The following is an 11601-nucleotide window of genomic DNA, read 5'->3' as shown; positions in this document are numbered from 1 at the left end:
TCACAACAAGAAAAAAAAAAAAAAAAAAAAAGCGATAACGATTCTTGCCGATTAATCGTGCAGCTCTAACACACACGCACACCGGCCACTTTATTAGGTACACCTTGCTAGTACTGGGTTGAGAACTGCCTTAAAGCGGAGGTCCACCCTAAAGTGGACCTTCCACTCATCGGAACCCTCCCCCCCCTCCGGCGCCACAATTGGCACCTTTCAGGGGGGAGGGGGGTGCAGATACCTGTACAGTACAGGTATCTGCACCCACTTCCGGGATAGCTCTCTTTACGCCCCGTTCCGCAAGTGCCCCGCTGCCTGCTGGGAAACACACAGATCCCAGAGGCAGCGGGGACCGTCCTTATTGCGCAGCGCGACTCGCGCATGCGCAGTAGGGAACCGGGAAATGAAGCCGAAAGGCTCCATTTCCTGATTCCCATACCCAAGATGGCGACGGCAGCACCCGAGAGACGATCGAGAGATCGGCTTCGGGTGCCGACATCGCGGGCGCGCTGGACAGGTAAGTGTCACTATTTTAAAAGTCAGCAGCTGCAGTATTTGTAGCTGGTGGCTTTAAAAAAAAAAAAAAAAAAAAAAAAAAAAAAAAAAAAACGCGGAGTCCCGGCGGACTCCCGCTTTAAAGTGGTTCTAAAGCCTTAAGGGTTTTCACCTTATTGCAGTGATGGCGAACCTTGGCACCCCAGATGTTTTCAAACTATATTTCCCATGATGCTCAACTACTCTGCAGAGTGGATGAGCATCATGGGAAATGTAGTTCCAAAACATCTGGGGTGCCAAGGTTCGCCGTCACTTCCTTATTGCATTCTATGCATTAAGGTGAAAAACCTTTTGTGCTGTAGCTTTTCCCCTAGCCCCCCTTTTTCTTACCAGAGCCCAATCCGATCCAGCGATGTACACGACAGACGTGGTTCCCGCTGAGGTCTCCCTCCTCATTGGACTTATTGAGCCATTGGCTCCCACTGCTGTCAATCAAATGCTGTGACCTGGGAGAAGGGGCAGGGCTGAGTCCTGCTGTCAGTGTAAATGAACACAGTAGTGGGACTCTAAAGCAAACATGCACGGGTGCCCCCATGGAAAGCATCTTTCCATAGGGGCACCCACTGAAGAGGAGGGGTCTGGAATGCCGGCGGGGGATCCCAAAAGAGGATCGAGGCTGCTCTATGCAAAACCACTGCACAGAGCAGGTAAGTATAACATGTTTGTTATTTTAATAAAAAATAAATAAAATAATAATAATTAAAGGTTTACAACCAGTTTAATTCTTCATGGCATAGATTCAGCAAGGTGTTGGAAACATTCCTCAGAGATTTTGATCCATATTGACATGATAACATCACGCAGTTGCTGCAGATATATTGGCTGCACATCCATAATGCAAATCTCCCATTCCACCACATCCCAAAGGTGCTCTATTGGATGAGATCTGGTGACTGTGGAGGCCATTGAGTACAGAGACCTCATTGTCATGTGCAAGAAACCAGTGGTGAGAGGATTTGATCTTTATGACATGGTGCATTTAGTGCTGGAAGGAGCCATCAGAAGATGGGTACACTGTAGTCATAAAGGGATGGACATGGTCAGCAACAATACTCAGGTAGGCCGTGGTGTTTAAAACAGGGCTCGACAAAACCCGGGCGCCAGGTCGCATTGGCGACTAGAATTAGCGACCTGGCGCCTGGGGCAGCACAGCTGGGGGTATCCTGTCTCCGTGGACCCCCCCCGGCGTGATTGCGTCGGGCCGCGCCGCCGGCGGCCGGTAATTGAGCCCCCGGCTTTGAGGCCTTCTGTGATCCTATTCCCTTCTGTGATCCTATTCCTTCTGGAATCTGGCGCCCTCTTGTGGTGGCCGTTGGAATTACAACCAGCAATGCTAATGGAGATATCTCCTTCCATTTACTTAGAACACCTAAACACATACATACATATATTTTTTTTTATTCTAACACCCTAGAGAGTAAAATGGTGGTCGTTGCAATAATGTCTGTCACACCATATTTGCACAGCAGACTTACAAGCGCACTTTTTTTGGGGAAAAATAATTTAATAAAAAAAAAATAAGACAACAGTAAAGTCAGCCCAATTTTTTTTATATTGTGAAAGATAATGTTACGCCGAGTAAATTGATACCCAACATGTCAGGCTTCAAAATTGCGCCCGCTCATGGAATGGCGACAAACTTTTACCCTTTAAAATCTCCATAGGCGACGTTTAAAAAATTCTACAGGTTACATGTTTTGAGTTACAGAGAAGGTCTGGGGCTAGAATTATTGCTCTTACTCTACCGATCGCAGCGATACCTCACATGTGTGGTTTGAACATCGCTTTCATATATGTGTTCACTTCTGCACGCAAGCTTGGCGGGACAGGGCGCATTTAAATATTTTTTTTTTTTTCTTTATTTTAACTTTTATTTTTACTTTTTTCACTGTTCTTTTAAAAAAAAAAATGTGTGTCACTTTTATTCCTATTACAAGGAATGTAAAAATCCCTTGTAATAGAAAAAAGCATGACAGGTCCTCTTATATATAAGATCTGGGGTCAGAGAGACCTCACATCTCATATTTACACAAAAATGCAATTTTAAAAAAAAATCGTCATTTGAAAAAAATAAAACAAATAAAATGTCCCTCTAAGAGCTATGGGCAATGACTTGGAGACAGGTGGGGGGCTGGGGGCGCTATCTTCCCCATGTCAGGCCAGGGACAGGTCCAGATCGCCGTCACGGACCCGGCTCCTAACTTTTTTAGCTGGCTCCTAGATTCCAAACAAATTTGTCAACCCCTGGTTTAGGAGATGCTCAATTGGTACTAAGGGGCCCAAAGTGTGCCAAGAAAATATCCCCCACACCATTACACCACCAGCAGCCTGAACCATTAATAAAAGGCAGGATGGATCTATTTCATGTTTACACCAAATTCTGACCCTGCCATCTGAATGTTGCAACTGAAATCGAGACTCATCAGACCAGACACAGTTTTTCCAATTTTGGTGATCCTGTGTGATTAGTAGCCTCCGTTTCCTGTTCTTAGCTGACAGGAGTGGCACCCGGTGGGGTCTTCTGCTGCTGTAGCCCATCTGCTTCAATGTTGGATGTGTTGTGCATTCAGAGATGGTATTCTGTATACCCTGGTTGTAAGAAGTGGTTATTTGAGTTACTGTTCCCGTTCTATCATCTCAAACCAGTCTGTGCATTCTCCTAACATCAACAAGGCATTTTTGTCCACACAACTGCCGCTCACCGGGTATTTTCTCTTTTTTCGGACCATTCGCTGTAAACCTCACAGATGGTTGTGGATGAAAATCCCAGTAGATCAGCAGTTTTTGAAATACTCAGACCAGCCCATCTGACACCAACAACCATGCCACGTTCAAAGTCACTTAATTCCCTTTTCTTCCCCATTCTGATGCTCCGCTTGAACTTCAGCAAGTCCTCTTCACCACGTCTGGATGCCTAAGTGCATTGGGTTGCTACCATGCGATTGGCTGAGTAGCAATTTGTGTTACCAAGCAATTGAACGGGGTGTACCTAATAAAGTGGCCGATGAGTGCATATCATGGTTTTTCCCATAAACACATCTTCATCTGGGAACCCAGTAACTCAAGTAAAACTGCTCTTTTGATTTATCTGATGGAGCAAAGTAGGTTAGTATGCATCTGGAGCAGGAGCGGGTTGGTTATTTTGTCCAGAGGGTCTAGGCAGGAGGGATAAATTGAATTGTATGTAAAAGAACAGTTACCCCTTTAAACATAACCCCATTATTGTTTTGCCTCCTGTGCACTGTAGCAGAGATGAGTGAACCACAAGACTGGCCAAACAGATTTAGGCTAGGACTACATGGACTACATGGACAACATGGACAACATGGACAACATGGACAACATGGACAACATGGACAACATGGACAACATGGACAACATGGACAACATGGACAACATGGACAACATGGACAACATGGACTACTCTAACGGCTTGTCAGTGAGAGATTTAACTCCTTGTTGTAATACCTAAAAAAAAGTATCCAAAGAATATGTATTTCAACTTTGTATTCAGCTGGTAGATTGCAGTTATTCTGTAAACTAAATATGTTACATAAACAATACAAGCAACACCATCCTAAATATGGTTCTCACACAAATGTAATACTGCAAGGCAAGAGAGTGAAATGTTTGCCTGAGGAATATGAAAAACAGAATGTGTCCAAAGGACAAAACAGCTTTGAGTTTCGCCTTTGAAATCCTGTTTGTTTAATGATTCTTATATAACCGAATCAACTGCACATGTTGTGTTATAAAAGGTCATCTATGGAACCCAACCGCTGAATCTAACATTTTCTCTTTAGACCAAAACAGGTCATCAAAAGGACAAAGTTTGGGGAAAACAGACTCAGCGTGGTTTATGGTCACTCAGCGACCGCCCACATGGCAGGGACAGGTTTTGAAACTGACCACACCCAGCTTTACTGCATCTACAGCTATAGAAAAACAGATTCCCCATTTCCAGCTTTAACCAGATCCCGTCCGACCAATAGCAAAATGATGGGTGGGTAGTGGATCAGTTATCCTGATTGGCCGTCATATGATGTCCTTCGGGACTCACTGCGAGTGCGCGCCCCACACACCGGATCTCTGATCTCGGTATAGAGCCCATTATCCGTTTCCAATCACAGCTGATCATACTCTAACTAGGAAGTTCCGGTTATCAATATTCCTCTATTCGCGCTGAAAGTGCGTGGATAGAGGAGAGCCCATAAATTACTTTCCTGACAGAGAAAAGCTGCACTGATAATCTGTGCAGCACCATCAGTGATGCCCATCAGTGCTCACCTGTGATGCCTATCAATGATGCCGATCAGTGCCCACTAATGATGCCTTTTAGTGCTTATCAGTGTTGCTAGTCAGTGTCGCCTATCAGTGCACATCAGTGCCCATAAAGGCTGCCCATCAGTACCACCTATCAGTGCCACCCATCAGTGCTTCATATCAATGCCACCTATCAGTGCTGCATATAAGAGCCACTCATCAGTGCCGCCACATCAGTACCCATAAAGGCTGCCAATCATTACCACCTATCAGTGCTGCATATCAGTGCCCATTAGGGCTGCATATAAGTCCCACTCATTAGTGGCACCTCAGTGCTGCATAATAATGCCACTTCATTAGTCATCTGTCAGTGCAGCCTCATCAGCGCAATTCAGTGAAGGAGTAAAAATTACTTATTTATAAAATCTTAAAACAAACAGAAAACTTTTTTTCAAAATTTTCGGTCGGTTTACATTTGTTTAGCAAAAATAAAAAACCCAGTGGTGATTAAATGCCACCGAAAGAAAGCTCTAGAAATCTAGTTTGGGTGCAACATTGCATGACCATGATATTGTCATTCAAAGTGCGACAGCACTAAAAGCTGAAAACTTGTCTGTGCAGGAAGAGGGTAAAAGTGCCCAGTGGGCAATTGGTTAAGTAGCTAAAGCCAGTCATACATGGATCGAAATTCAGCAGGGTCCAGCCGAGATTTGATCCATGTATGAGCAGGTTTGCACCCAAGTCAATCCTTTGGCCGCCTTGAATGGTACAACCGGTATACATGCGATTAGCCGCTGGCAGCAGTAATCATTGCGTTCTGGCAGCCAGAAAGGCTCCCATGGTGCCGATTGGCTACCATGCACAGCTGCACCAGATTCCGAGTGCTCCAGTTTTAATAAATCTCCCCCATGGCGTCTCTTTACAGAACAGCATGCCTTGGTGTCTCCAAGGTTTGAGAGACTTGTAACTATTGTATTTTACAGAGTGCTGCAATACCAGACTTCACCAGCAGGTGAGGTAGATTATATCTATATTTGCAGGTCTATAACAAGAGACAGCCATTCATTGCTCTATTCTTAGCAAAAAAATATATTTGGCTTTACATACACTATAACCACTTGCCGCTCGCCATATAGCAAAATGATGTCCGGGTTGCGCATCGCAGCAATCATTGTTGCAGTGTGTCAGTCTGACACCCTGCAACTCCGATCTAGGTACAGAGTCTCTGATGGAGACTCTTACCATGTGATCAGCCGTGTCCAATCACGGCTGATCACGATGTAAGTAGGAAGAGCCGTTGATCGGCTTTTCCTCACTTGCATCTGTCAGAGGCGAATAGAGGAGAGCCAAACAGCTGCTCCTGAGGGTCGATTATCAGCGCAGCGCCCCCCCGAGGATGCCCACACTGGACCACAAGGGATGCCACCAGGAATGTCACCACCAGGTATGCCACCCTAGACCACCAGGGATGCCAATCAGTTCCCACAATGGATGCCAGTGCCCACAATGGGCATCACCGATTGGCATGAATTATTGTTTAGCACTGATTGGCATCCACCATTACATCAGTGCCACCTATCAGTCCCCATCCATGCCACCTATGTGTACCCATCAGTTCTGCCCATCAGTGCCCATCATCAAGGCCCATCAAAAGTAGAAAACTTACTTATATTACAAAGTTTTGTAACCGAAACAAAAAAAATGTTTTTTTCTTCAAAATTTTCTGTGTTTTTTTTTATTTCTTTAGCCTAAAAAAAAAAATCCCAGAGGTGATCAACTACCACCAAAAGAAAGCTATATTTGTGGGAACAAAATGATAAAACATTTAGTTAGGGTACAGTGTAGCATGACCGCGCAATGGTCATTCAAAGTGTGACAGAGCTGAAAGCTGAAAATTGGTCTTGGCAGGAAGGTGTATAAGTGCCCGGTATTGAAGTGGTTAACCACTTGCTGCCAGCAATGTACTGCGGGAGAGCGGCAGCTGAAGGCAAAGCAATGTACCCTCTGTAGGGATGAGAAGCAAAGACCTGTAGTAAAAATCACCACACTTTACACACATTACACATAGTTAGGCACACTTTTAACCCCTTGAGCGCCCTAGCTGCTATCCCCTTCCCAGCCAGTATCATTAGTACAGTGAAGTGTATAGTATTGGCACTCATCACTGTATTAGTGTGACTGGTGATATCAGTGGCAGTTATTCACTCTCCCCCAGCGTCAGTTAGTCCGCAGCACTATTGCATTCCCATTATAATTAGCTCATTGTCACCGTTCGCAGTATAAAAAAAAATATTTAAATTCCAGTATATAGATGCTATAACAACTTTTCACGCAAACCCAATTAAACACTTATTGGTATATATATTATATAATATGTATATATATTATATAATATATAAGAAATCTCTATTTGTGTGAACAAAGTTACGTAAATTTTGTTTAGATACAAAGTTACATTGCCATGCAATTACCAGTTAAAATATATATGAAAATAGCAAAAAATGGCCTTGTCATGAAGGGGGTAAAATCTTCCGGAGCTCAAGTGGTTAAATATAGTTAAATCAATATATAAATAACAATATTCATACTTTTTTTTTTAAAGGAAACTGTTAAAGGAATGTAAGAGGTGCCATGATAACCTTTATATATTTTTGAAGGTGCATCTTCATCCTGCAAACATTGAGCCCATCATCTTTATCCTTCCTTTACTATGCGGTGAGTGACTGGCACGGGACATTGTATGCATATTAGGTGTCTGGCACCAGATACAGATGTGCTTGTTCCATGTTAATAACGTTATAGGTCCAGAAGGAAGGAGAAGGGGGACAACCCTGGAACTGGCACCTTCAAAAACATGTGATCAGTAGCAGTTTCTAGAATTCTATCCTTACAGGTTCCTTTGAAAAAAAAAGTTTGTATTTTGTATTGTATTGATGGGGTCAGCCAACTTTGTACCATATTGAGAACACCAATAAATCTTTATGAATAACAATGCTATATTATCCATTATAATGCTTTGCTTAACTACTTCACCCAAGTAGTCGCTATATTACAGATACATTTTTTGGCAGCATTGAAACAACAAAGAACACAAGCAATAAGAATGATGCAAGACTTACAGTGTTGGAGGAAGTCCACTCCAGAGGGATCGTACTCCTTCATTCCTAGCAATCTGGACAAATGCATCCTGCAGAAAGAAGACCAGTGCAATCTGAATTTTGAAGTGCAATTTGAATTTTGTAAAGGATTTAAAAAAAAAAAAAAAAATGTAGATTAATACTTACCTAGGTGGATCAGTCCAATGCTGCATCTGTCCCCCGGCACCTCTGCATTGAGAACCGAGCAATCAAACACTGCTGATCACTCGGTTTTTACAGCTCCGTGAGCAGAGAGTTGCAGACTGTCAGTCACAGCTCTCTGCTCTCTGCTCTTCCCCCCCCCTCGCTCATTGGTGTGCTGAGCTGTGGAGGGGGCAGCCAGCTAAGTCTCTCAACTGCTCGCTGGGAGGCTGAGCCGGGTGTCAGTCCAGGCACCTGGCGGAATCAGACTTTATTGTCGGGATTATGCAGTGACTGGACTGACATCCGTGGCGTCAGCAAAAAGCAGACTTCAGCCCGCTCTCTGCTGAAAACAGGTCACAGGAGTGGAAAAAGAACTCCACTCCTGTGATCCACAGAAGTACAGCCAAACGAGCTTGAAAAGAGTATGGCACAACTGCAAACCTACCAAGACATGGCCGTCCACCTAAACTGACAGGCGGGGCAAGGAGAGCATTCAGAGAAGTAGCCAAGAGGCCCATGGTAACTCTGGAGGAGCTGCAGAGATCCACAGCTCAGGTGGGAGAATCTGTCCGCAGGGCAACTATTATGCTGCGTACACACGATCGAACTATTCGGCGGACTTAGTCCGGCGGACAAACCGCCGGACTTTGCAGCGGAGTTCCGCCGGACTTTCCGAACGAGCAGACCTGCCCACACACGACCGGACTTTTCCGGCGGACTAGGTCTGGCAGACAATCTGCCAGACTATGGCGGGTGTCCGCCTGACTTTTAAAATGAATGGACCTGCCCACACACGGAGAAAAGTCTGTTCATTTTGAACGCGGCTCCAGGTAGACGGGACTAGCGAAGGAAGTCAATGTCGCCGCCTCCATTGGCGAGATTGACACCTCGCTGGCTCCGTCACCTGGTATGGACTTAAAGGGGAAGCCCTACGCCGAAAAAATGGTGTGGCCCCCCCAAAGTCCATATCAGACCCTTATCCGAGCGCCCCCCCCCCCTCCTGAGCCGTACCAGGCCGCGTGTCCTCAACATGGGTGGACACGCACCTTGTCCCCATGTTGATGAGGACAAGGGCCTCTTCCCAACAACCCTGGCCGTTGGTTGTCGGGGTCTGCGGACGGGGGGCTTATCGGAGTCTGGGAGCCCCCTTTAATAAGGGGGCCCCCAGATACCGGCCCTCCACCCTATGTGAATGAGTATGGGGTACCATGTACCCCTACCCATTCACCTGGTGAAAAAACGTGTAAATAAAAAACACAACACGTTTTTAAAATAATTTATTGGACAGCTCCAGTGGTCTTCTCTTCTTCCCTCTTGGGGGTCTTCTCGCCGGACTCCTCCGCTATCTTCTGCTCTTTTACTAGCGGAGGAGCCTGGCTTTCTTGTTAGTCGCCGCCGCCGTTCGGGGTCTTCTTCCAACTGCGGGGGTCTTGTCCCCCTCTTCAGTTCTTCTTTCCCGGCCTCCGCTATCTTCTTATAGCGCTTTTACTACCGGTGGCCCAGTCTTCTGTCGCTTTCTTCCGACTTCGGGGGTCTTGTCGCCCTCTTCAGTTCTTCTTGCCAGGACTCCACTTTCTTCTTCCAGCTCTTTTACTAGCGGTGGCCCGGTCTTCTGTCGCCATCACCTTCTCGTCTTCTTCTTCCATGAGATGTTGACTCGATGCTCTCTCTGGCCGCAGGGACGCGTTGTGCGGTGACTTATATAGGGACAAGGGGCGGGGTCACCGGGTGATGTCACATAGTGACCCCACGAGGAGGGAAGAGGAGGAGGACCCCCATACCAGCCGACGGGGCCAGCAAGGTGTCAATCTCGCCAATGGAGGCGGCGACATTGACTTCCTGCGCTAGTCCCGTCTACCTGGAGCCGCGTTCAAAATGAAAGGACTTTTCTCCGTGTGGGCAAGTCTGTTCTTTTCAAAAGTCCGGGGGACTAGCACACAGACGGCCAGATTGTCCGCCGGACTGCCGAGTCCTGCGGACAATTTTGAGTCAAAACTTCTTAGTCCGCCAGACTTTTGGGGAAAAAAAAGTTTGATCGTGTATACGGGGCATTAGTCGTGCACTCCACAAATCTGGCCTTTATGGAAGAGTGGCAAGAAGAAAGCCATTGTTAAAAGTGAGTCATAAGTCCTGTTTGCAGTTTGGGAAAAGCCGTGTGGAGGACACAGAAAACATATGGAAGAAGGTGCTCTGGTCAGATGAGACCAAAATGTAACTTTTTGGCCTAAAAGCAAAACGCTATGTGTTGGGGAAAACTAACACTGCACATCACCCTTAACACTCCATCTCCACTGTGAAATATGGTGGTGGCAGCATCATGTTGTGGGGAAGCTTTTCTTCATCAGGGACAGGGAAACTGGTCAGAGTTTGATGGGAAGATGGATGGAGCCAAATACAGGGCAATCTTAGAAGAAAACATTTTAGAGTCTGCAAAAGACTTGAGACTGGGGTGGAGGTTCACCTTCCAACAGGACAACGACCCTAAACATACAGCCAGAGATACAATGGAATGGTTTAGATCAAAAGCATATTCATGTGTTAGAATGGCCCAGTCAAAGTTCAGACCTAAATCCAATTGAGAATATGTGGTAAGACTTGAAATTTGCTGTTCACAGACGGTCTCCATCCAATCTGACAGAGCTTGAGCTATTTTGCGAAGAAGAATGGGCAAAAATGTCACTCTCTAGATGTGCAAAGCTGGTAGAGACATCCCCAAAAAATACTTGTAGCTGTAATTGCAGCGAAAGGTAGTTCTATCTACAAGTATTAACTCAAGGGAGGCTGAATACAAATACACGCCACACTTTTCACATATTTGTAAAAAAAAAAAATAATAATATATTGAAAACCATTTATCATTTTCCTTCCACTTGACAATTATGTGCTACTTTGTTGGTCTATCACATAAAATACATTTACAGTTTTGGTTGTAACCAGTCAAAATGTGGATAATTTCAAGGGGTATGAATACTTTTTCAAGGCACTGTATGTACACAAACATTCCTTGCACTACATGTATTATATTAGAATTCTAGGTCCATTATTCATGGGTAACTCTAAACTGATGACCTGTATGGTATTTTAAAGGGTCACCTATGGAAAATTTAGGGTACATGAGTTTGTTGTTGTTTAACAAGCGCATGCAATTTTAAAGCTCGACATGTTAGGTATCTATTTACTCAGCGTCTCCTTATCTTTTATATCTTACCAAAAAAGGTGTTATGTTGCGTGCGTGTGTCCTAAAAGTAACTTTATAGCACACTATATTTTTACTGAAATTTAGCACAATATCATGTGACATTAGAAAAATGTTAAAAGTGAGTCATTTTATTCTTTAGGCTCTCTGCTTTTAAAATATAGAATGTTTTGGCGGTTTTAAGTAATCATCAGGCCTAAAATTTTTTTTTTTTTTTTTTTTTTTTTTAAATATATGTGCAAAAACAGCTCAGGGTTAAAGGATTGAACATTACTTCCAACATTACACTAACATGCTAAAGATTATAGAGAC

At 44.6% G+C, this 11601-nt stretch overlaps 1 protein-coding gene across 1 annotated transcript in view; it reads right to left on the bottom strand.

The window, feature by feature from the left end:
- Positions 1-11601, bottom strand: part of SLC25A40 (solute carrier family 25 member 40) — a 38312-nt gene that overhangs the window by 17635 nt on the left and 9076 nt on the right. The window contains exon 5 of the mRNA XM_077490855.1: positions 7932-7999. Within this exon, the coding sequence (XP_077346981.1) occupies positions 7932-7999 (68 nt within the window). The remainder of the gene's footprint in view (positions 1-7931; positions 8000-11601) is intronic.

The sequence above is a fragment of the Lithobates pipiens genome, unplaced genomic scaffold (assembly GCF_037356315.1).
Source record: "Lithobates pipiens isolate NorthernLeopardFrog02 unplaced genomic scaffold, aLitPip1_a1.2 Scaffold_19, whole genome shotgun sequence".
Lineage (NCBI taxonomy): Eukaryota > Metazoa > Chordata > Amphibia > Anura > Ranidae > Lithobates > Lithobates pipiens.
This window is presented reverse-complemented; position numbering and strand designations above follow the sequence as displayed.